The sequence below is a fragment of the Calypte anna genome, unplaced genomic scaffold (genome assembly GCF_003957555.1).
Source record: "Calypte anna isolate BGI_N300 unplaced genomic scaffold, bCalAnn1_v1.p scaffold_102_arrow_ctg1, whole genome shotgun sequence".
NCBI classification, from domain to species: domain Eukaryota; kingdom Metazoa; phylum Chordata; class Aves; order Apodiformes; family Trochilidae; genus Calypte; species Calypte anna.
The window spans coordinates 36,305-60,550 of NW_022045420.1; the positions used below are offsets into that span (position 1 = coordinate 36,305).

Below are 24,246 nucleotides of genomic sequence, written 5' to 3' on the forward strand. Positions count from 1 at the left end.
GATGGGTCAGGTTTTGGGTTGTCCAGGACAGGAGGTAATGGGCACAAAAAATAAGTTCTATCCAAACATGAGTTTTCTTATTGAAGACAATAAGTTCCATCTAAACAAGAGGTTTTTATTCAAGATAATAAGTTCCATTTAAATAGGAGGGTTTTGTTGAAGACCATAAGTTCAGTCTAAACAGGAGGGTTTTATTGAAGACAATAAGTTCCATTTAAACAGGAGGTTTTTATTCAAGATAACAAGTTCCATCTTTACTTGGAGAGAGGCAGAGGACTGGCCCAGGCTGCCCAGAGAGGTTCTGGAGTCTGTGTTTTGAGTATTGATCTGTCTTTAAGTGGGTCTTTGAGAAGCAGGTACATAAAAGCACAAAAATAATATACATAAAAATACAAAACATATAAAAAAAATACAAAAAATAAATAAAATAAGACATAAAGGCACAAAACAGATTGAAAAGAAGTGTTTGCTGCTTGAAAGTGCTCAAATTTTTGGTTTATGCTGTTTGGTCTCTTATTCTTTTACTGCTTTTATTTCCCACAGCTGTTTCTTTCTTTATTTTTTTTCTTTGGGGGAAGAGAAATATGCTGCTTGTGTGAATATCATTATTGCCATGTTTTCCAAGCTGTATTTTGAGTATTGATATGTCAGATATAAAAGATCTTATTTGATTTTTGTGCTGCACCAGAACTAATTCTTTCCTCCTTTTTTTTTTTTTCCTTCTTATTTTTTTTTTTCTTTCCAGGGGATCTACAAGTATCTTGAGAGGTCTTTTTCAGACTTTAAGCAGAGAGGCTTTGTTGTTGGCTATGACACACGAGGTCAGGAGATCAGCAACTGCAGCAGTAAGAAGTATGAGTATTGATTACATTTGCAAGCCTAGAAATTAAATTCTGTCTTTAAATGCATTCTGTTTTCTCAGAGTATAAATGACATGAACTGAACACCCACTTCCCCCTCCCTTTGCTCATTTAAATATTAATAAATATTAATTATATTATTTTTAATAAATAATAATAAATATTAAGAAAGAGGGGCAGGGACTAAAGCCTTTTTAGCACCCATTGCCAGCAGAAGTGGAATGGGAGGCTTCACACAAGCATTAGGCAGATATTAAGAAGGTGATCAGGTAGTGAGGTGGATCAGGAACTGGTTGAAAGGAAGGAGTCAGAGAGTTGTAGTCAATGGGGCAGAATCTGGTTGGAGGTGTGTGACTAGTGGAGTCCCTCAGGGGTCGGTACTGGGACCGGTGTTGTTCAATATCTTCATCAACGACTTGGATGAGGGTATAGAATGTACCCTCAGCAAGTTTGCTGATGACACTAAGCTGGGAGGAGTGGCTGACACACCAGAAGGCTGTGCTGCCATTCAGAGAGACTTAGACAGGCTGGAGAGTTGGGCAGGGAGAAACATGATGAAGTTCAACAAGGGGAAGTGTAGAGTTTTGCATTTGGGGAAGAACAACACGATGGCCCAGTATAGGTTGGGGGCTGACCTGCTGGAGAGCAGTGTAGGTGAAAGAGACCTGGGGGTCCTGGTTGACAAGAGGATGACCATGAGCCAGCAATGTGCCCTTGTGGCCAAGAAGGCCAATGGCATCCTGGGGTGCATTAGAAAAGGTGTGGTTAGTAGGTCAAGAGAGGTTCTCCTCCCCCTCTATTCTGCATTGGTGAGGCCGCACCTGGAGTATTGTGTCCAGTTCTGGGCCCCTCAGTTCAAGAAGGACAGGGAAGTGCTTGAAAGAGTCCAGCGCAGAGCTACTAAGATGATTAAGGGAGTGGAACATCTCCCTTATGAGGAAAGGCTGAGGGAGCTGGGTCTCTTTAGTCTGGAGAAAAGGAGACTGAGGGGTGACCTCATCAATGTTTTCAAATATGTAAGGGGTGAGTGTCAGGGAGATGGAGTTAGGCTTCTGTCAGTGGTGACCAGTGATAGGACAAGGGGTAATGGGTGTAAATTGGAGCATAGGAGGTTCAAGTTGAATATCTGGAAAAATGTTTTTCCTGTAAGGGTGACAGAGCCCTGGAACAGGCTGCCCAGGGGGGTCGTGGAGTCTCCTTCACTGGAGACATTCAAAACCCGCCTGGACACGTTCCTATGTGATGTACTCTAGGTGGCCCTGCTCTGGCAGGGGGGGTTGGACTAGATGATCTTTCGAGGTCCCTTCTAACGCCTTGGATTCTATGATTCTATGATATGAGTGGAGAGAAATATGAATGAGAAAGTAAATTCAGAATGCCAACATCTAGCCTGGAATCCCTAAATATTGGTGCTCTTTTGGTATTATTGCCCTTTTTTTGTACCTCACATCTGATCTAAGCTTGCTTGGTGGAGAAGAATTTTACTCTCAGCCTCCTGGAGCTCAGAAGTTTCCTCTCTTTGTCTGTGCTGGGAATATCTCACCTGGAATGCTTAAAATGGGAATTACCAGTGATGCCAAATTGTGCTTTTTGCAGAGAAAGGGGAGAGAGGATCTGTAAAAAGGAATTCTTTTGGAATTCTGGAAGGAATCCTAAGCTCTTGTCACTCAGGGAGCAAAACTTAGGTAGCAATGCTTTAAAAAAAAACAACAAAAAACACAACTGCAACCCTGTGGGTAATTTTTGTTTAGTTAATTAATTGTTAATTATTGTAGTTATTGTTGGAACTGATGTAGTGTTTGAAGTTTTTGGTCAATATCTGCTATTTCAGGGATGTAAAAATTCTTCTTGAAGGGTTTCTGCATTTCCTTGAGGTCCCCCTCTCCACATCTTCCTCTGATACTCAGTGTATTTATCTGCCAGGCTTTGATACAAGGCTTTTAAATTCATCTGTTACACTTTATTCCCAAATTCTGTTGGTTATGTACAGCTTAAAAAATCTGGAAGAAGCTTAAAGAATCTGGAAGAAAACCATTCCACACAAAGCTTGGAATTCAGACTTGATGGCAACTCAGTTGTTTCATCTAGCAAAGGAGCAAACCAGCTCTCAGCTACACAATTCCATGGTTCCACAGTAATTAATAAAATGTATTAAATTAATTTTTAATTAATTTATTAAATTAATTAAATTTAACCCTCCCAAAAGAGAGTTTTTTTGGTCTTTGCAGACCATTCAGTGGTATCCTGTAATGAAGTTGAGCTCAACCATTGTGCAAGCAAACTTTCAGTAGCCTCAACCCCAAGCTGAGCTCTCAAAGTCCTTTAAGTGGTTTCAGGTTAGATTTGAGCAGTGAAATCCTGACTAATTGAAACTTAAACTTACAGTGTGCTTATCATGGGAGATAAGGAAGGAAGTGGTAATGTTTGTCTGGAAAAACAAGGGAACAAAACAAACTTAAACTCTTTAATCACTGCCCTGTTTTGACTCTGAGCAAAACTTCCCATCAATTTCTGGGCTGTGGGTACCTGGCTTGAACAGTTCCATCTCCAAGTTACCTGAAAGAGAATTTCCCTGCTGCTTGAAAGGAAAAAAATTAATAATAAAGGCTGAAAAACCCACAGGTGCTGTTACTATTTCTACCCTTGCTGGGGATAAGAGTGTTTGCAGAATGATATTTTAGGGATAATTCATCTTCATGGCTGTTGCCTGCTGAGCAAGGCTGGCAAAGCAGCTTTGCTGGGTGGGATGCTGAACCCTTTCCCAGACTTGGAAAAGGTTTTTCCAGACCTCTGGCACTTTAAACTTTCTGGGAGATTGGTTGTGTCCTTGCCTGAAGGACAAGTGTCCTGCCAGCAGGTTCTGTATCTTTGTTTTCTTTTTGTGTCACTGGGGTATTGCCATGGTTGACTAAAGTGCCTTCAAGCCACTGCCTGGGATTCTGAGGAGCAGAGAACATCAGCAAGGATCCTGCTAAAGAAACAACAAAAAAAAAAGGGATTTAAGGAAGAAGTGAAAGAAAGTTTATGCCATGTGGCTGTTGGGTTGTTCTGGACTGACTGGATTTTTTTCCTTTTCCTGTTGCTAGGCTTGCCAAGCTCACTGCAGCTGTCCTGCTGGCTAAGGATGTCCCTGTCTACTTCTTTTCCACCTATGTCCCCACACCATTTGTGGTGAGTCACTTTTTTTCTGGTGTTGACCCAGCTAAGGGACTGTTTGAAAGTCTGCTAAAAATGTCAACCAGCCATTTTCATCTCAAAATTCCTCAAATTCCAGTATTTAAGCACAAAAAATGGGGGCTGCTCAATACACCTGGCCCTTCAGGGAGGCTCTGAACATGGCTCTGAATTTTTCTGTGTGCAGGTAGCACTCAGAATCATGTTTCACCCCAGGCTGCTGTGCAAGGGCAGCAGTTATTGCAATTAACAGGCTGTGCTCTGTTAATTACAGCCATTCATTTATTCCGTGGTTTTAATTATTATCTATTATCTTTTATTATTTATTATTTCTTTTATTATCTATTATTTACTATTTACTATTATTCTTTCTTCTTTCTTTCTTCTTTCTGCTTTTTCTTCCTTTCTTCTTTCTTCTTTCTTCTTTCTTCTTTCATCTTTCATCTTTCTTTTCTTTCTCCTTTCTCCTTTCTCCCTTCTCCCTTCTCCCTTCTCCCTTCTCCTTTCTCCCTTCTCCTTTCTCCTTTCTCCTTTCTCCTTTCTCCTTTCTCCTTTCTTCTTTCTCCTTTCTCCTTTCTTTCTTCTTCTTTCTTCTTCTTTCTTCTTTCTTCTTTCTTCTTTCTTCTTTCTTCTTTCTTCTTTCTTCTTTCTTCTTTCTTCTTTCTTCTTTCTTCTTTCTTCTTTCTTCTTCCTTCTTCCTTCTTCCTTCTTCCTTCTTCCTTCTTCCTTCATCTTTCATCTTTCTTTTCTTTCTTCTTTCTTTTCTTTCTCCTTTCTCCTTTCTCCTTTCTCCTTTCTCCTTTCTCCTTTCTCCTTTCTCCTTTCTCCCTTCTCCCTTCTCCCTTCTCCTTTCTCCTTTCTCCTTTCTCCTTTCTTCTTTCTCCTTCCTCCTTTCTCCTTTCTTCTTCCTTCTTCCTTCTTCCTTCTTCCTTCTTCCTTCTTCCTTCTTCCTTCTTCCTTCTTCCTTCTTCCTTCTTCCTTCTTTCTTCTTTCTTCTTTCTTCTTCTTTCTTCTTCTTTCTTCTTCTTTCTTCTTCTTTCTTCCTCTTCTCTTCTCTTCTCTTCTCTTCTCTTCTCTTCTCTTCTCTTCTCTTCTCTTCTCTTCTCTTCTCTTCTCTTCTCTTCTCTTCTCTTCTCTTCTCTTCTCTTCTCTTCTCTTCTCTTCTCTTCTCTTCTTCTTTTCTTCTTTTCTTCTTCCTTCTTCATTATTATTATTCATTATTCATTCTTATATATTTATTTACTATATCTGAGTGCCATCAGAGTCAGAGATGACATTTTCTGTGTGTGTGGATCTATACACACATGTAGGGACTGTTTTTACACATAGGAATGAGGGATTGCCTCTGCTCCCAGCATCTGAAGAAGCAGAGCTTTCTCTTCTGGTCCCAGAAACTTTTCCTTTCAGGGTTTTAAACACCTATTTTTCTCTGTGCTGCCAGCTTTTCTAGTGCCCTCTCTCATTTCCAGGGGAGGACTGAAAGGGCTGATACTTTCTAGCTGGAAATACCTCTAACTTGTTTTTCAGGAAGCTTTTCTGTGAATTCCCTCATTCTCTTTCAACTTGTTTGCTCTTTCCCAAATGCTGCTGTAATCTGAGTATTAACACTTGTGTTTATGTCATGGGGACACAGAACAATGTTCCAGGGCAACAGACTAGAACCAAGCTACAGGAATCACAATGATGAGCATTCAGGTGTACAATTTGCAAATAAACTGGTGAGGCTTGAAGAGCCACTTCTCCTGTTGCACAACTGCCCTTAAAATACAATTTCCTTTGTGCCAGCTGCAGAAATTGACATTTCTGCCTTTTCTTTTTTCAGCCCTATGCTGTTCAGCAGCTGAAAGCTGTGGCTGGGGTGATGATCACAGCATCCCACAACAGGAAGGAGGACAATGGGTACAAGGTAAGGCACGAAGTCCATGGCATGGCACAACTTCCCAGCATTTCCCCCATGCCTGTGGAATTTGGCTTCTTGGGGAGCACACGTGTGTGTGCCAGTTCTGTTCAATATCTTTATTGATGATTTAGATGAGGGGATTGAGTCCATCATCAGCAAATTCACAGATGACACCAAGCTGGGGGGGAGTGTGGATCAGCTGGAAGGCAGGAGGGCTCTGCAGAGGGACCTGGAGAGACTGGAGAGTTGGGCTGATCCCAATGGGATGAGGTTCAAGACAAGAACCCCATGGGGAGCTGCAGGCTGGGCACAGAGTGGCAGAAAGGGAGCTGGGATTGGCAGGAAGCTGAAGAGGAGGCAGCAGTGTGGCCAGGTGGCCAAGAAGGCCAATGGCATCCTGGGCTGGCTGAGGAAGAGCGTGGCCAGCAGGTCCAGGGAAGGGATTCTGCCCCTGTGCTCAGCTCTGGGGAGGCCACAGCTTGAGTCCTGTGTCCAGTTCTGGGCCCCTCAGCCCCTCAGGAAGGAGCTTGAGGTGCTGGAGCAGGTCCAAAGGAGGCAAGTGGGCTGGTGAAGGGATCCAGCAGAGATGCTGTGAGGAGAGGCTGAGGGAGCTGGGGGTGTTGAGGCTGGAGAAGAGGAGGCTCAGGGGAGAGCTCCTCACTCTCTGCAACTCCCTGAAAGGAGGTTGGAGCCAGGGGGGGGGTTGCTCTCTTTTCCCAGGCAACTCTCAGCAAGACAAGAGGCCATGGTCTCAAGTTGTGCCAGGGGAGGTTTAGGTTGGAGATTGGCAAGAATTTCTTTCTGGAGAGGGTGATCAGGCATTGGAATGGGCTGCCCAGGGAAGGGGTGGATTCTCCGTGTCTGGAGCTATTTCCAAAGAGCCTGGATGTGGCACTGAGTGCCATGGGCTGGGAACCACGGGGGGAGTGGATCAAGGGTTGGACTTGAGGATCTCTGAGGTCCCTTCCAACCCAGACAATTCTATAATTTTATGATCAGAAAAAAAAAAAAAAGGGTTTCCAGTAATTCATCTTTCTCTAACCTGCATTACAAATGTTTCTTTCTGTGATTAGAGCTGAAGACCACACTGCTTGTGTGTGTCTTGAGCCAATCTGTTGGGACATTCCTCTGAGTCCAATCAGCAGCTGAAGGAATTTATTATGTGCTGACTTCTTAAAAATGAGTTAAAAACTAAGCTTCAACTTGGGTGAATTAATCAGCACAGTAACTGCTGAAGGTCGGGGTGGTTTAATAGTTGATTATTAAAACTTTCTTGCTCCCTGTAAGGTTTTTTTTCTGGGAATTGGAAGAGTGGCAGGTGGTTGCATTTGGAAAGCTTGGGGCATTATAACCATCTGTGACAGTAAAATGCTGCTTACACAGTGTTCTAACACAGTGTTTCCTTTCTAAACTCCCTAAGAATCTGAACAAAACTCTAAATTTTAACTAAATAGAATTCTAGATTCTCAGCTACAGGTTAATCAGTGATGGCATTGGTAGGAGAGCCAGGCTTGCTCTGCACAGAGAGAACTCTTGAGGTGATTGTGCTGCACTTGTGAACCAAGTTGTAAAGTGCTTCTCCAGCCCCTACTTCTCCTGAGCTGGAGCAATGAGGAAGAAAACAAACCACAAGGGTTTTTGCCAGGTGCTTCATTTATCAAGAAGCTGTTATGTTTGTCTTCAGATAGAAAGCATTTTACTGTTGCCCAGATACTGTTTGTTTCTTCCCTTTCTTCCCTTTCTTCCCTTTCTCTTCTGTCTTTTCTTTCTTTTCTTTATTTTATTTCTTTTGTTTCTTTTACATCTTTTTTCTTTTCTTTCTTTTCTTTCTTCTCTTTTCTTTCTTTCTCTCTTTTTCTTTCTTTCTTTCTTTCTTTCTTCTTTCTTTCTTTCTTTCTTTTCTTTCTTTCTTTCTTTCTTTCTTTCTTTTCTTTCTTTCTTTCTTTCTTTCTTTCTTTCTTTCTTTCTTTCCTTCTTTCTTTCTTTCTTTCTTTCTTTCTTTCTTTCTTTCTTTCTTTCTTTCTTTCTTTCTTTCTTTCTTTCTTTCTTTCTTTCTTCCTTCCTTTCCTTCCTTCCTTCCTTCCTTCCTTCCTTCCTTCCCCTTCCTCCCTCCCTCCCTCCCCTCCCTCCCTCCCTCCTTCCTTCCTTCCTTCCTTCCTTCCTTCCTTCCTTCCTTCCTTCCTTCCTTCCTTCCTTCCTTCCTCCTTCCTTCCTTCCTTCCTTTCCTTCCTTCCTTCCTTCCTTCCTTCCTTCCTTCCTTCCTTCCTTCCTCCTTCCTTCCTTCCTTCCTTCCTTCCTTCCTTCCTTCCTTCCTTCCTTCCTTCCTTCCTTCCTTCTTCCTTCCTTCCTTCCTCCTTCCTCCTTCCTTCCTCTCCTTCCTTCCTTCTCCTTCCTTCCTTCCTTTTTCTTCCTTTCTCTCTCTCTCTCTCTCTTTCTCTCTTTTCTCTCTTCTTCTCTCTTTCTCTCTTTCTCTCTCTCTTTCTCTCCCTCTTTCTCTCTGTCTCTCTTTCTTTCTCTCTCTCTTTCTTTCTTCTCTTTCCTCTCTTCCTTTTTTCCTTTTTTTTTTTTTCCCCAGTCTTTCACAAGGTTTTGGACAATTCTAACCTAAGATGACAAACCCATAGTTTTGATAACCCTCAGTACCAGTGAGTTTCATGACAGAGGACAAGAAGAGAGAGAGAGACTGCTTAGAGCAGAAACTTTGCATCAGCAACCATGCTGCTGGACACAAACTCTGGGAAAACTGGCACTTAAATATTCTTAAACAAAGACTTTTATTGTAGTTCAGGGTTTGACACTATTTCCAGCTGAAAGGTTACAGTTCTTCAGTTAAAGAAAAACATGTACCTTGGCACACTGCTTATCTCTTTAGCTTTGATTTCAGAAACAAGTTGTGCTGCTTTTTCAAGAGGAATGCCAGGCCATGTGGAGGTATTTTTTTTTAAGGTTACAGTGTACACAACACAAATGTCAGTGCCCAGTTACAGTTTCCCACATCCTGATGATTTCAGTCAGCATAGGTGAACATCAGCTTTTTGGGAATTAGGTGGTGCTGCTGAGGAGCTATCACTGAGTCAGTGACCTCCTGAGCTGCTTGGATCCCCACAGATCTGTGGGACCAGGATGGATCCACCCAAGGGTGATGAGGGAGCTGGCAGAAGAGCTCGCCAAGCCTCTCTCTATCATCTACCAACAGTCCTGGCTCACTGGGGACATCCCAGATGACTGGAAGTTGGGGAATGTCACACCAATCCACAAAAAGGGATGGAAGGAGAACCCGGGAAACTCCAGACCCGTCAGCCTGACCTCAGTGCCTGGCAGGGTCATGGAGCAGATCATCCTCAGTGCAATCACACAGCACCTGCAGGATGGGCAAGGGATCAGACCCAGCCAGCACGGGGTGAGGAAGGGCAGGTCCTGTCTGACCAACCTGAGCTCCTTTTATCATCAGGGGACGGCCTGGGGATGAGGGGAAGGCTGTGGATGTGGTCTGCCTGGACTTCAGCAAGGCCTTTGACACCGTCTCCCCCAGGATTCTCCTGAAAAAGCTGTCAGCCCATGGATCAGCCAGGAGCACTCTGTGCTGGGTTAGGAACTGGCTGGAGGGCCGGGCCCAGAGAGTGGTGCTGAACGGGGCTGCATCAAAATGGCGGCCGGTCACTAGTGGTGTCCCCCAGGGATCAGTGTTGGGCCCAGTGCTGTTTAATATCTTGAGTGAGGATTTAGATGAGGGGATTGAGTCCATCATCAGCAAATTCCCAGATGACACCAAGCTGGGGGGAGTGTGGATCAGCTGGAAGGCAGGAGGGCTCTGCAGAGGGACCTGGAGAGACTGGAGAGTTGGGCTGATCCCAATGGGATGAGGTTCAAGACAAGAACCCCCTGGGGAGCTCCAGGCTGGGCACAGAGTGGCAGAAAGGGAGCTGGGATTGGCAGGAAGCTGAAGAGGAGGCAGCAGTGTGCCCAGGTGGCCAAGAAGGCCAATGGCATCCTGGGCTGGCTGAGGAAGAGCGTGGCCAGCAGGTCCAGGGAAGGGATTCTGCCCCTGTGCTCAGCTCTGGGGAGGCCACAGCTTGAGTCCTGTGTCCAGTTCTGGGCCCCTCAGCCCCTCAGGAAGGAGCTTGAGGTGCTGGAGCAGGTCCAAAGGAGGCAAGTGGGCTGGTGAAGGGATCCAGCAGAGATGCTGTGAGGAGAGGCTGAGGGAGCTGGGGGTGTTGAGGCTGGAGAAGAGGAGGCTCAGGGGAGAGCTCCTCACTCTCTGCAACTCCCTGAAAGGAGGTTGGAGCCAGGGGGGGGTTGGTCTCTTTTCCCAGGCAACTCTCAGCAAGACAAGAGGCCATGGTCTCAAGTTGTGCCAGGGGAGGTTTAGGTTGGAGATTGGAAAGAATTTCTTTCTGGAGAGGGTGATCAGGCATTGGAATGGGCTGCCCAGGGAAGGGGTGGATTCTCCGTGTCTGGAGCTATTTCCAAAGAGCCTGGATGTGGCACTGAGTGCCATGGGCTGGGAACCACGGGGGGAGTGGATCAAGGGTTGGACTTGATGATCTCTGAGCTCCCTTCCAACCCAGACAATTCTATGATTCTATGATAACAAAACTTATCAATCATAAGCTGTGATTCCCAGTGATTTGTCAGAATTCCAAGTGACTGTTACTTGCTTTTCCTGGGTGACATTAAGAAGCAGGAAGCATCTGTAATCCTAGCGCTAAAAGACTCTTTTGAAGTGGGTAATCTCTAAATAAACTCTGTCTTGTTTCCCTTAAACTTGTACCAGGTCTACTGGGAAAATGGAGCACAGATCACCTCTCCTCATGATAAGGAAATCATAAAATGTATAGAAGAGTGTGTGGAACCATGGAATGGCTCTTGGAATGAGAATTTAGTAGACACCAGTCCCCTGAGACAGGATCCTCTGAAGAAAATTTGTGATTGTTACATGGAGGATCTGAAAAAGATCTGTTATCACAGGTATAGTATCAAACAAAATGTGCCTAATTATGTTTTTAAGTAAGCTCTGGGTTACATGTGAAACATGGAGTGCTCACAGACAGACTTCAATCATAAAGAATGGGATGCTGCCATACCTAAAGAGTTTTGATTTGGGTATAGGGCATGAGCTGTCTTCCCAAATTTTAATAGTTTCAGACCTGCCTGTAGGAATATTTCATTGTCACAAATCAGTGATGCCCCCCAGCATCCCTCTTGGCCACCTTGCTGACCCCTGGGGAATTTCCTCTCCACTGGGACTCCAAGGTCCTTTTCCATGGAGCTGCTTCCCAGCAGGATGTCCCTGGATCTGCACTGGTGGTTGGGGTTTTTCCAGCCCAGGTGAAGGACTCTGCTCTTGTCCTTGTTGACCCTCATGAGGTTGGGAATGACTTTTGCCCAGCTCTAGATCTCACTGGATAGCAGCCCAGCCTTCTGGTGTATCAACCACCCCCTTCTGGTGTATCCCAAGAAGCTTTAAACTCCTCATTTCCAGTGAAAATCCAAATGAACATTTTTTCACTCATTCCTTCCTTGAAATTGTTGCAGAAATCAGCAGAGAAGTTCAAAGTGTAATTGCATTTTCTCCTGCTTTTTGCTTTCACACATTCAAGAAGTCTCCTTAAATAACTCAAATCTTAGTGAATTTCTTTTTTTTTTCTTTTTTTTTCCTTCTCAGGGACCTGAACATGCAAACAAATTTGAAGTTTGTTCATACCTCCTTCCATGGAGTGGGACATGACTACGTGCAGTTGGCTTTCCAAGCTTTTGGCTTTCAACCCCCCATTCCAGTACCTGAACAAAAAGATCCAGACCCAGACTTCTCCACTGTCAAATGCCCAAACCCTGAGGAAGGAGAATGTGTGCTGGTATTTTGGTTTTTACTTCAGATTGTTGGGGTTTTATGGACTTCTCTTGGTTTCATTATGATGCTGTGATGAAAAACCAGGAGGAACAGGGAGCAGCAACTGACTTTCAGCTGTGTTAATGCAGCAAGCAAACTGCATGAGCTTTTCTTTAGCTGCATATTATATATAATTAAGAAGTAAGACTGAGTTAATTGCATTTTGTGATTATTTTCCCTCCCTTTCCCCTCACCAGGAGTTGTCACTGAGGCTTGCAGAGAAAGAAAATGCTAGAGTAGTAGTGGCCACTGATCCAGATGCAGACAGACTAGCAGTGGCAGAACAGCAGGAGAAGTAAGTGACAGAACCTTTTATTTTGTTTCTTTTATTTATTTTTTTAAATTTATTTATTTTATTATCTCTTTTATCACAGAAAAGGGGGTGAAAGAACCAGAATGTTTGACAGTCACACACCTCCACCCTGCTCTGTGACTTAGCTAGTGGGGTATTTTTTTTGCTAGCTTCATCTTTTGGCCTAGTTCCACCTGATATAATTAAACAGATTCTGTATTTAAACAGAATCAGTTAATAACTAAAAAAAAAATAAATTAAATGCTTAGCAATGTTTCAATAAGCAGCTAAATAAAACTGGAGTGGTCACCAACTACAGTGAAACCTCATTATTGCTGTTTTTTCACTTCTATTAGACAGACAAATCCTCCCTGGGCACAGTTAGCTGTTATGGGCTCTTTTTATTTATTTTTTCCCCTTTCCCTGGCTTCTCCATATTGAATGGAATTTATTTTTCTTCCACTAACAGGCCAAAATTCTGGTAACTGTGTAAGTAACTCTTTAAAACGTGTGGTTGCACAGGTTTTACCTGACTTTATGCTCTGTTCTATTTCTGCTTGGTAAAATCAAAAAGCCCTGAGCTGTTTTCAAGCTGGCAGTGAGGATCCTTCACTGCTGTCTTTGCTTGCAGAAATTCACTGGGCTTGTAAATCATTGGGATGTGATAAATGTGGAGTCCTCTTAGTCCAGTGGCTTCGTTTAGAGCAGCTTCTCTGTAGTGTGCTCAGATCCCCCTTGTACCAAAACATCTCCCCCTGAGTGGATGCTCCTGGGAAATCCTAAAAAATCTCTTTTATTCCCTGTCCTGTCTGCAGTGGCTGCTGGAAAGTGTTCACTGGCAACGAGCTTGCAGCTTTGTTTGGCTGGTGGATGTTTTCTTCTTGGAAGGAAAACTGTCCTGAAGATGCTGATGTGAAGAATGTTTACATGTTGGCCACCACAGTCTCCTCCAAAATTCTGAGGGCAATTGCACTGAAAGAGGGATTTCACTTTGAAGTAAGTGGTGGGTTTTTTTTTTCTGATGGCTTCTTGGCAGGGTAAAATCTGATTGCTCCATTGAGCCTCCCAGTTTAAGACTTTACAAAGTTAAGAAAAGGAATTTTTGGGGGAATTTTTCTGGATTTCAGTTTGCTGGTGCTGCTTTTCCCAGGCACTCCTGATTTTAGCACCTGTTGTGGCTCTCCCTCTGAGAATTCTCTAACAGTGAACACAGACTGAGATCAATTTATTGCAAAGCTCCAAGAAGGCTGAAACAGGTGGCACAAATTCAAACCTATAAATTCAACCTACAAATTAAAACCTAGAAATTCAACCCTACAAATTCAACCTATAAATTCAAACCTACAAATTCAAGCTACAAATTAAAACCTGCAAATTAAACCCTACAAATTCAACCTGCAAATTCAACCTGCAAATTAAAACCTACAAATTAAAACCTGCAAGTAAAAACCTGCAAGTAAAAACCTACAAATTAAAACCTGCAAATTCAAACCTGCAAATTCAAACCTGCAAATTCAAACCACAAATTCAAACCTACAAATTCAACCTACAAATTCAACCTACAAATTCAAACCTAGAAATTCAACCTACAAATTCAACCTACAAATTCAACCTACAAATTAAAACCTGCAAATTAAACCCTACAAATTAGAACCTACAAATTCAACCCTACAAATTAGAACCTGCAAATTAAAACCTACAAATTAAAACCTGCAAATTCAAACCTACAAATTCAACCTAAAATTCAACCTGCAAATTCAAACCTACAAATTCAAACCTACAAATTCAAACCTGCAAATTCAAACCTGCAAATTAAAACCTGCAAATTAAAACCTGCAAATTCAACCTACAAATTAAAACCTGCAAATTCAACCCTACAAATTCAACCCTACAAATTAAAACCTACAAATTCAACCCTACAAATTCAACCTTCAAATTCAAACCTGCAAATTAAAACTTACAAATTAAAACCTGCAAATTCAACCCTACAAATTCAACCTACAAATTCAAACCTGCAAATTCAAACCTACAAATTCAATCTACAAATCCAACCCTGCAAATTCAACCCTACAAATTCAACCCTACAGATTCAACCTACAAATTCAAACCTGCAAATTAAAACCTACAAATTCAAACCTGCAAATTCAAACCTACAAATTCAGCCCTACAAATTCAAACCTGCAAATTCAAACCCACAAATTCAAACCCACAAATTAAAACCTGCAAATTCAAACCTACAAATTCAGCCCTACAAATTCGACCTACAAATTCAACCCTAGAAATTCAACCTACAAATGCAAACCTACAAATGCAAACCTACAAATTCAAACCTACAAATGCAAACCTACAAATTCGACCTACAAATTAAAACCTGCAAATTCAACCCTACAAATCCAACCTACAAATTCAACCTACAAAATCAACCTACAAATTCAACCTATAACTTAAAACCTACAAATTAAAATCTGCAAGTAAAAACCTACAAATTAAAACCTACAAATTAAAACCTGCAAATTCAACCCTACAAATTCAACCTGCAAATTCAACCTGCAAATTAAAACCTACAAATTAAAACCCTACAAATTCAAACCTACAAATGCAAACCTGCAAATTCAAACCTACAAATTATAACCTACAAATCAGAACCTGCAAATCCAACCTACAAATTCAACCTACAAATTCAAACCTGCAAATTAAAACCTGCAAATTCAAACCTACAAATTCAACCCTACAAATTCAAACCTACAAATTCAAACCTACAAATTCAACCCTACAAATTAAAACCTGCAAATTCAAACCTGCAAATTCAAACCTGCAAATTAAAACCTGCAAATTAAAACCTACAAATTCAAACCTGCAAATTAAAACCTGCAAATTAAAACCTACAAATGCGAACCTACAAATTCAAACTTACAAATTCAACCCTACAAATTAAAACCTGCAAATTCAACCCTACAAATTCAACCCTACAAATTCAACCCTACAAATTCAACCCTACAAATTCAACCTACAAATTCAAACCTGCAAATTAAAACCTACAAATTCAATCTACAAATCCAACCCTGCAAATTAAAACCTACAAATTAAAACCTACAAGTTCAAACCTACAAATTCAACCTACAAATTCAAACCTGCAAATTAAAACCTACAAATTAAAACCTGCAAATTCAACCTGCAAATTAAAACCTACAAATTCAACCCTACAAATGCAAACCTACAAATTCAACCTACAAATTAAAACCTACAAATTCACACCTGCAAATTCAACCCTACAAATTCAAACCTACAAATTCAACCTATAAATTAAAACCTACAAATTAAAACCTGCAAATTCAACCTACAAATTCAACCCTACAAATTCAACCTACAAATTCAAACCTGCAAATTCAAACCTACAAATTCAACCCTACAAATTAAAACCTACAAATCCAACCTACAAATTAAAACCTGCAAATTCAACCTGCAAATTAAAACCTGCAAATTCAAACCTGCAAATTAAAACCTGCAAATTAAAACCTGCAAATTCAAACCTGCAAATCCAACCTACAAATTCAACCTACAAATTAAAACCTACAAATTCAAACCTGCAAATTCAAACCTACAAATTCAACCTAAAAAATCAATCCTACAAATTCAGCCCTTCAAATTCAACCTGCAAATTCAACCCTACAAATTAGAACCTACAAATTCAAACTACCAATTAAAACCTGAAAATTCAAACCTACAAATTCAACCTGCAAATTAAAACCTGCAAATCCAACCTACAAATTCAAACCTGCAAATTAAAACCTACAAATTAAAACCTACAAATTCAGCCTACAAATTAAAACCTGCAAATTAAAACCTGCAAATAAAAACCTACAAATTCAACCTATAAATTCACACCTACAAATTCAAACCTACAAATTCAAACCTACAAATTCAAACCCACAAATTCAAACCCACAAATTAAAACCCTCAAATTCAACCTACAAATTCAACCTACAAATTCAACCTATAAATTAAAACCTATAAATTAAAACCTACAAATTCAAACCTACAATGCAAACCTGCAAATTCAAACCTACAAATTCAACCTACAAATTCAACCCTACAAATTCAAACCTGCAAATTAAAACCTACAAATTCAAACTACAAATTAGAACCTGCAAATTCAACCCTACAAATTCAACCCTACAAATTAAACCCTACAAATTAAACCCTACAAATTAAAACCTACATTCCCTGTAACAGAAATGCTCTTGCCTGGGTTGTTTTTTGCTGGAGAGAAATCCTGTTTGAGGGACATCAGGTGTGTTCCACGTGGTGCTTTTGCTCCAAAACAAAAAATTAGAGCTTTTTGATGGCTTTGTAGCAAACACTGAGAGGTTGCACCATGTTCCTCCAGGTTCCCAGATCACTGGTAGGTTTTCAATTTGGTTTTACTTCAAATTGTGCCAGGCAGAGGAACTTCTGAATGTGGTTTCATTAGGAATTTTGCTGAAAAAGAAAAGAGTTTTGAGGGTTTGTCCCAAACTGATGGTTGTTCTTATACTTCCTGCATTCAAATGAAATTGATTTCTGATTTTCTTTGATTTCTGAGACTGTGGGATGTTACCCATAAGAGATGCAAGTGCTCTAAGACTTAGCACAAAGATCCAGGTCTTTTTTATTATTAAAATAAATAAAAAAAATCCATGTGCACTGAGAAAAGGTATTTTGCCAGGCAGTGAGGAATTAAAAACCAAAACTGCAAGCAACTCTGAAAAATAATTTGACTGACTGACTGTTGAATGTCACTGCCTCATAGTGAATGTCATTATCTCACTAAATAATGTTAATTTTAATCTTTTTTCTGTCTGGAAAGAGACATAATGACTGGGAAAAAAAAAAGAAAGAAAAAACAAAAGTATGCATTTAAAGAAGGCCTTGGTCTCCTCTAAAAGCTTCCCCTCCTCACACCTTCCCTCTCTCCCAGAGAGTTTATTCCTACCCTTTTGACTGCTTTTGCTTGAATTGAAAAGCAGAGGCTGTTCCCTCCCATCACCCTAAACTGCTGTTTATATTTCTTTAACCTTTTCTGTAACTCCCTTGGTCCTGTTGCCTCTTTTATTCTAAGCTCTCAAGTTTGGGGCACATGCTTCCCATCTCAAGGATGCATCATTATCTCACTAAATAATGTTAATTTTAATCTTTTTTCTGTCTGGAAAGAGACATAGTGACTGGGAAAAAAAAAGAAAAAACAAAAGTATGCATTTACAGAAGCCCTTGGTCTCCTCTAAACCCCTCCTCACACCTTCCCTCTCTCCCAGAGAGTTTATTCCTACCCTTTTGACTGCTTTTGCATGAATTGAAAAGCAGAGGCTGTTCCCTCCCATCACCCTAAACTGCTATTTATATTTCTTTAACCTTTTCTGTAACTCCCTTGGTCCTGTTGCCTCTTTTATTCTAAGCTCTCAAGTTTGAGGCACATGCTTCCCATCTCAAGGATGCATCATTATCTCACTAAATAATGTTAATTTTAATCTTTTTTCTGTCTGGAAAGAGACATAATAACTGGAAAAAAAAAAGAAAAAACAAACCAAAGCTATGCATTTACTGAAGCCCTTGGTCTCCTCTAAACCCCTCCTCACCCCTTCCCTCTCTCCCAGAAGGTTTATTCCTACCCTTTTGACTGCTTTTGCATGAATTGAAAAGCAGAGGCTGTTCCCTCCCATCACCCTAAACTCCTATTTATATTTCTTTAACCTTTTCTGTAACTCCCTTGATCCTGTTGTCTCTTTTTGTCTCAGCTCCCAAGTTTGAGGCACATGCTTCCCATCTCAAGGATGCATCATTATCTCACTAAATAATATTAATTTTTATCTTTTTTCTGTCTGGAAAGAGACATAATAACTGGGGAAAAAAAAAAAGAAAAAGCAAAACAAAGCTAGGCATTTATAGAAGCCCTTGGTCTCCTCTAAACCCCTCCTCACACCTTCCCTCTCTCCCAGAAAGTTTATTCTTACCCTTTTGACTGCTTTTGCATGAATTGAAAAGCAGAGGCTGTTCCCTCCCATCACCCTAAACTGTATTTATATTTCTGTAACTCCCTTGATCCTGTTGCCTCTTTTATTCTAAGCTCTCAAGTTTGAGGCACATGCTTCCCATCTCAAGGATGCATCATTATCTCACTAAATAATATTAATTTTTATCTTTTTTCTGTCTGGAAAGAGACATAATAACTGGAAAAAAAAAAGAAAAAACAAACCAAAGCTATGCATTTACAGAAGCCCTTGGTCTCCTCTAAACCCCTTCTCACACCTTCCCTCTCTCCCAGAAAGTTTATTCCTACCCTTTTGACTGCTTTTGCATGAATTGAAAAGCAGAGGCTGTTCCCTCCCATCACCCAAAAATGCTGTTTATATTTCTTTAACCTCTTCTGTAACTCCCTTGGTCCTGTTGCCTCTTTTATTCTAAGCTCTCAAGTTTGGGGCACATGCTTCCCATCTCAAGGATGCATCATTATCTCACTAAATAATATTAATTTTTATCTTTTTTCTGTCTGGAAAGAGACATAATGGACTGGAAAAAAAAAAAAAGAAAAAACAAAACAAAGCTAGGCATTTACAGAAGCTCTTGGTCTCCTCTAAAAGCTTCCCCTCCTCACACCTTCCCTCTCTCCCAGAGAGTTTATTCCTACCCTTTTGACTGCTTTTGCATGAATTGAAAAGCAGAGGCTGTTCCCTTCCATCACCCTAAACTGCTATTTATATTTCTTTAACCTCTTCTGTAACTCCCTTGGTCCTGTTGCCTCTTTTATTCTAAGCTCTCATGTTTGAGGCACATGCTTCCCATCTCAAGGATGCATCATTATCTCACTAAATAATATTGATTTTTATCTTTTTTCTGTCTGGAAAGAGACATAATAACTGGGGGAAAAAAAAAAAGAAAAAACAAACCAAAGCTAGGCATTTACAGAAGCCCTTGGTCTCCTCTAAACCCCTTCTCACCCCTTCCCTCTCTCCCAGAAAGTTTATTCCTACCCTTTTGACTGCTTTTGCATGAATTGAAAAGCAGAGGCTGTTCCCTCCCATCACCCTAAACTCCTATTTATATTTCTTTAACCTTTTCTGTAACTCCCTTGGTCCTGTTGCCTCTTTATTCTAAGCTCTCAAGTTTGAGGCACACACTTCCCATCTCAAGGATGCATCATTATCTCACTAAATAATGTTAATTTTTATCTTTTTTCTGTCTGGAAAGAGACATAGTGACTGGGAAAAAAAAAGAAAAAGCAAACCAAAGCTAGGCATTTACAGAAGCCCTTGGTCTCCTCTAAACCCTCTTCACACCTTCCCTCTCTCCCAGAAAGTTTATTCCTACCCTTTTGACTGCTTTTGCATGAATTGAAAAGCAGAGGCTGTTCCCTCCCATCACCCTAAACTCCTATTTATATTTCTTTAACCTTTTCTGTAACTCCCTTGGTCCTGTTGTCTCTTTTTTTCTGAGCTCTCAAGTTTGGGGCACATGGAGGTGAAGGGAATTTTCCTGGAGGTGAAGGGAATTTTCTTCTTTGACTTGAAACTAATGAAAATGCATCTGTTTCTGTTTCAGGAAACACTCCCTGGTTTTAAATGGATTGGAAGTAGAGTGAAAGATCTGCTAGATAATGGGAAAGAAGTTCTCTTTGCCTTTGAAGAGTCTATTGGTAGGTATGATAATACCACTTTAAAATACTGAGAACTGTGTGGGGAAAAATGTGACTAGCAAGGAGTGGCCTCAGTTACAAAACAAAACACAAAAATACTTTATTTTTTTTTTCCTTGTAGCTACTAGCAGTTGTATTTAGCCTCTCAACAAGTCAACTTGACAGCTGCCATAATAAATTATATATAAAGCTCTGATTCTGGTGTTGTTCAGTTGCCTGTTCTGGTACAGGCTGAAACTCCTGAGATGCCAGAGCCAAACTATTCCTGTTGAGGTTCAGTGTAGGATCTTTTCTTAATCAGTTTAATACCTTAAGGAGCCTCTCTTTGAGTACAGCAGCTCCTCCAGGAGCTCTACAACTCCTACTTCAGAACAATTCATGAGGAATCCAGGCAGATGCAGGAATTAAACAGCTTATGGAATCACACCTTGAGTCCTGTGTCCAGTTCTGGGCCCCTCAGCCCCTCAGGAAGGAGCTTGAGGTGCTGGAGCAGGTCCAAAGGAGGCAAGTGGGCTGGTGAAGGGATCCAGCAGAGATGCTGTGAGGAGAGGCTGAGGGAGCTGGGGGTGTTGAGGCTGGAGAAGAGGAGGCTCAGGGGAGAGCTCATCACTCTCTGCAACTCCCTGAAAGGAGGTTGGAGCCAGGGGGGGGTTGGTCTCTTCTTACAAGAGGCTTAATTAGGTTGGATATTAGGAAATAATTCCTTACAGGGACGGTGATCAGGCATTGGAATGGGCTGCCCAGGGAGGGGGTGGATTCTCCATCCCTGGAGGTTTTTAAGAAGGGGCTGAATGTGGCACTGAGTGCTCTGGGGTGGTTGTGGATTAAAGGTTGGAGTTGATGCTCTCAGAGGTAATTTCCAAGCTGGGTAATTCTGGGATTCTGTCTCCCACAATTTTCCCTGGGGGAGAAAGGGAAATCCCTCTCTGCAACTCCCTGAAAGGAGGTTGGAGCCAGGGGGGGTTGGTCTCCTTTCCCAGCAAGACAAGAGGCCATGGTCTCAAGTTGTGCCAGGGGAGGTTTAGGTTGGAGATTGGAAAGAATTTCTTTCTGGAGAGGGTGATCAGGCATTGGAATGGGCTGCCCAGGGAAGGGGTGGATTCTCCGTGTCTGGAGCTATTTCCAAAGAGCCTGGATGTGGCACTGAGTGCCATGGGCTGGGAACCACGGGGGGAGTGGATCAAGGGTTGGAGTTGATGAGCTCTGAGGTCCCTTCCAACCCAGACAATTCTAGGATTCTATGATTCTATGTGAATATTTCTGCTGACCTTGCCTTGAGTGTTCTGTTTGGAATCTTGCTCACACTGCAGAGAGCTGAGTGGGGAATGTTTCAGGATAAATGAATATATATAAAGGATATAATTGGGCACAGCCCATCTTTTTGGGTTTTAAATTGTTCTGAATTGATCATGGAATAAAATCATAGACTCATGGAATGGGTTGGGTTGGAAGGAACCTTCAAGCCCATTAAATTCCAACCCCCTGCATGGGCAGGGACACTCCCCACCTATATAAAGGATAAATATATTAAAATATATAAAGGATATACTTAGGATAATTGGCAGCTTGCCATGGAATATGGCATTTGATGCACTGAAGAGGGTGTCTGTCCATGCCAGTTCCATTCATTAAATAGTTAATAACATTAAGGAATGAGGATCCTGCTCCTGCATCCCTTCAGGAATTCTTGGCAGTGCTGTGGAACAGTTGGTTTATGGGTTTCCAGGTTTGTATCTCTGTGGATTCCTTTGGTTCAAATCCCTGGCCAGGTTTTACATCTGCTTGCACAAAACAGCCCAATTTTCACTTTTATGTTTTGAAAGGTTATCCCAATCTGGAATTAATGATACCATCTGTTTTTCCAGCTTTATAACCCCTAAATTAATCAGATTTTTCAAGAAAAGAGGTGTACATATGCAGCAAGAAAACCAACTTATACATATCAGCCAACTTTCTTTTACAAGAAAAGGGTTAAAACTTCCATGGAATAAATCAATGTAAGAATATATCAGGTTATTTTTTCCATAATAATTTTTTTTAATTTTATTTTTAGGCTTCATGTGTGGCACATCAGTGCTGGATAAAGATGGTGTAAGTGCAGCTGTGGTCATAGCTGAAATGGCAACCTACCTGGAGGGCCAAAACCTAACACTAGCACAGAAACTCATTGAGATATATGAAAAGTAAGTTGTATTTTTCATTAATCTGTCTTATTTAGCTATTTTGGAGCTGGGATTAATCTAAATAAATATTTTTCATGTGTCCCTCAGACAATTTTCTCATTCTAAGTGGTTTTTTCTGATGCTGTGATGAACTGCAGGCTTCAGCATTATGGAAACCACTTGAATGCCACATTTCCCAGGGGACTGAAGAGACCTTTTCTATCATGTTTCTGCAATAAATTGTGAAAGAGCAGAGTTTTGCAAACTTTTCTCTATTTAGTTCACACTGTGTGACTTCTATTCTGTGTCTCAGTTGAGGTCTGTGCCTCTTTTTAAGCACAATTTTTCCCTGAAACACAGCCTGGGGATTGTTAGGAGATGTTTTTTTCTGTTCTTGCAGAGGTTTGTAACAGACCAGAGGTTACTGAACACAAACCATTCCTTTGGTAGGAACACACAAATCATGTTGATGCCAGAATTAAGTCATGCACTCTGATAATCCCATCCACCAGCAAAAATTCCTGTGCTTTAATGCATGATTTCTTCCTCCATGCTCTTCCTCTTTCCTCCAAAAAAACCAAATTGTGGTCCTTAGGAGCTTGGGAGGAGGAAGCACAGATGATGCTCAACCTTCATCTCTTTTTGGCTCTGTCATATGCAAACTGGAGCAGGATAACAGAAAGATAAATCTCAATCACACTTTTTTTTTTGTTTTTGAAGCTGTAGAGTCTCTGTAGAATGAGAAATGTGTGGAATCCAGTGATGAAAAATCTAAATTTCAACCTGCAGACATGATTGTTTCACCTTGTGTGTGCTTGCATGAGGTCTGCTGGGGGTTAATGCTTTCATCTTTGACTTCATCACCTTCTCAGGGGCTGTTGAGTTAATTTGTTGTTGTGGCTGCTCACGTGGCTGTAGCAGATGATTTTTGATGGTGTGGGAGTTAAATTGCATATTGATTTCCTGAGGTCTAGCAAGGCTGCACTTAGCCAAATGGTTGTTTTTCAGTTCTTTGGAATTTAAACCTTCACTGGAATTTAAAAAAAAAAACCCAAACCTTAAGATGAGCTGAGTAATGCAGTGAAATCTGCTCGAGTCCAAACATTTCCCTAAAAATATTTCCACAGCTGTGAGAACTGTGGTTTTATTTCTTTTTCTATTACTGCTTTTCCAAACAGGGGCTTTCTTCAGACAGAATGTGCAGAAAGCTTGAGAATCTTGTAACTGAAAATGTTCATCTGCTTTGTAGGTATGGATATCACATATCAAAGACTTCTTATTTCTTGTGCTATGATCCTCCTACCATCAAAAGGATATTTGAGAGGCTTCGGAACTTTGATACCCCTCAGTCTTATCCCAGGTTTTGTGGTGTTTACAATATCTTACATGTAAGAGATATCACCACGGGCTATGACAGCAGCCAACCCAATCAGAAGTCGGTGAGTTCTGAAGTCTTTTTTGCAGGAGAGGTTTTCTTTTTGGAGAGAGAAAGTTAAATGCACCAAGGACTCTGCAGAAGGATGTGTTTTGGCAGCTCAGATGGCTGTGTAATTGCAGGCCTCAGTGCTTAACAACATTTACTTGGAGGGAAACTCCTTTGATGTGAGGTGACTTGGCTATTTTCTTGACTATTTTAATATAAGAATGAATGAACTTTCAGTAGTTGAAGTGAGCTTGGTGCTTTTCCAGTTTTGAAGGTGTTTTGGCATTCCAGGTGGAGTAAGAGGCAGTCCTGTTACCCTGAAATGGAATCATAGAATCATTATGATTGGAAAGAACCTTCAAGATGGAGTCCAACCACCAACACTACACCACATCAACCACTAAATCACCTCCCAAAGCACCACATCTACCCCTTTTTTTAACACCTCCAGGGATGCTGACTCCACCACCTCCCTGAGCATCCTGTTCCAGAGCTTCACCACTCTTGAAGTGGAAAAATATTTTCCTGTTATCTCTGGTGCATCTTGAACCCATTTCCTCTTGTCCTGTCACAGGTCACTGGGGAGAAATATTGAGTCTGGTCTAGTTGGTAGATTTGTCAGGATGAAATAACTTCAGAGAATCCTAGAATTGTCTGGGTTGGAAGGGACCTCAGAGATCATCAAGTCCAACCCTTGATCCACTCCCCCCGTGGTTCCCAGCCCATGGCACTCAGTGCCACATCCAGGCTCTTTGGAAATAGCTCCAGACACGGAGAATCCACCCCTTCCCTGGGCAGCCCATTCCAATGCCTGATCACCCTCTCCAGAAAGAAATTCTTTCCAATCTCCAACCTAAACCTCCCCTGGCACAACTTGAG

General features: G+C 41.3%; 1 protein-coding gene across 1 annotated transcript in view; it reads left to right on the forward strand.

Annotated features, from left to right (window-relative positions):
- Window positions 1-24,246, forward strand: part of PGM2L1 (phosphoglucomutase 2 like 1) — a 30,693-nt gene that overhangs the window by 673 nt on the left and 5,774 nt on the right. The window contains exons 2-11 of the mRNA XM_030468413.1: window positions 746-852; window positions 3,947-4,031; window positions 5,857-5,940; window positions 10,709-10,902; window positions 11,600-11,789; window positions 12,022-12,119; window positions 12,932-13,112; window positions 19,689-19,782; window positions 21,836-21,965; window positions 23,194-23,383. Of these exons, the coding sequence (XP_030324273.1) occupies window positions 746-852; window positions 3,947-4,031; window positions 5,857-5,940; window positions 10,709-10,902; window positions 11,600-11,789; window positions 12,022-12,119; window positions 12,932-13,112; window positions 19,689-19,782; window positions 21,836-21,965; window positions 23,194-23,383 (1,353 nt within the window). The remainder of the gene's footprint in view (window positions 1-745; window positions 853-3,946; window positions 4,032-5,856; window positions 5,941-10,708; window positions 10,903-11,599; window positions 11,790-12,021; window positions 12,120-12,931; window positions 13,113-19,688; window positions 19,783-21,835; window positions 21,966-23,193; window positions 23,384-24,246) is intronic.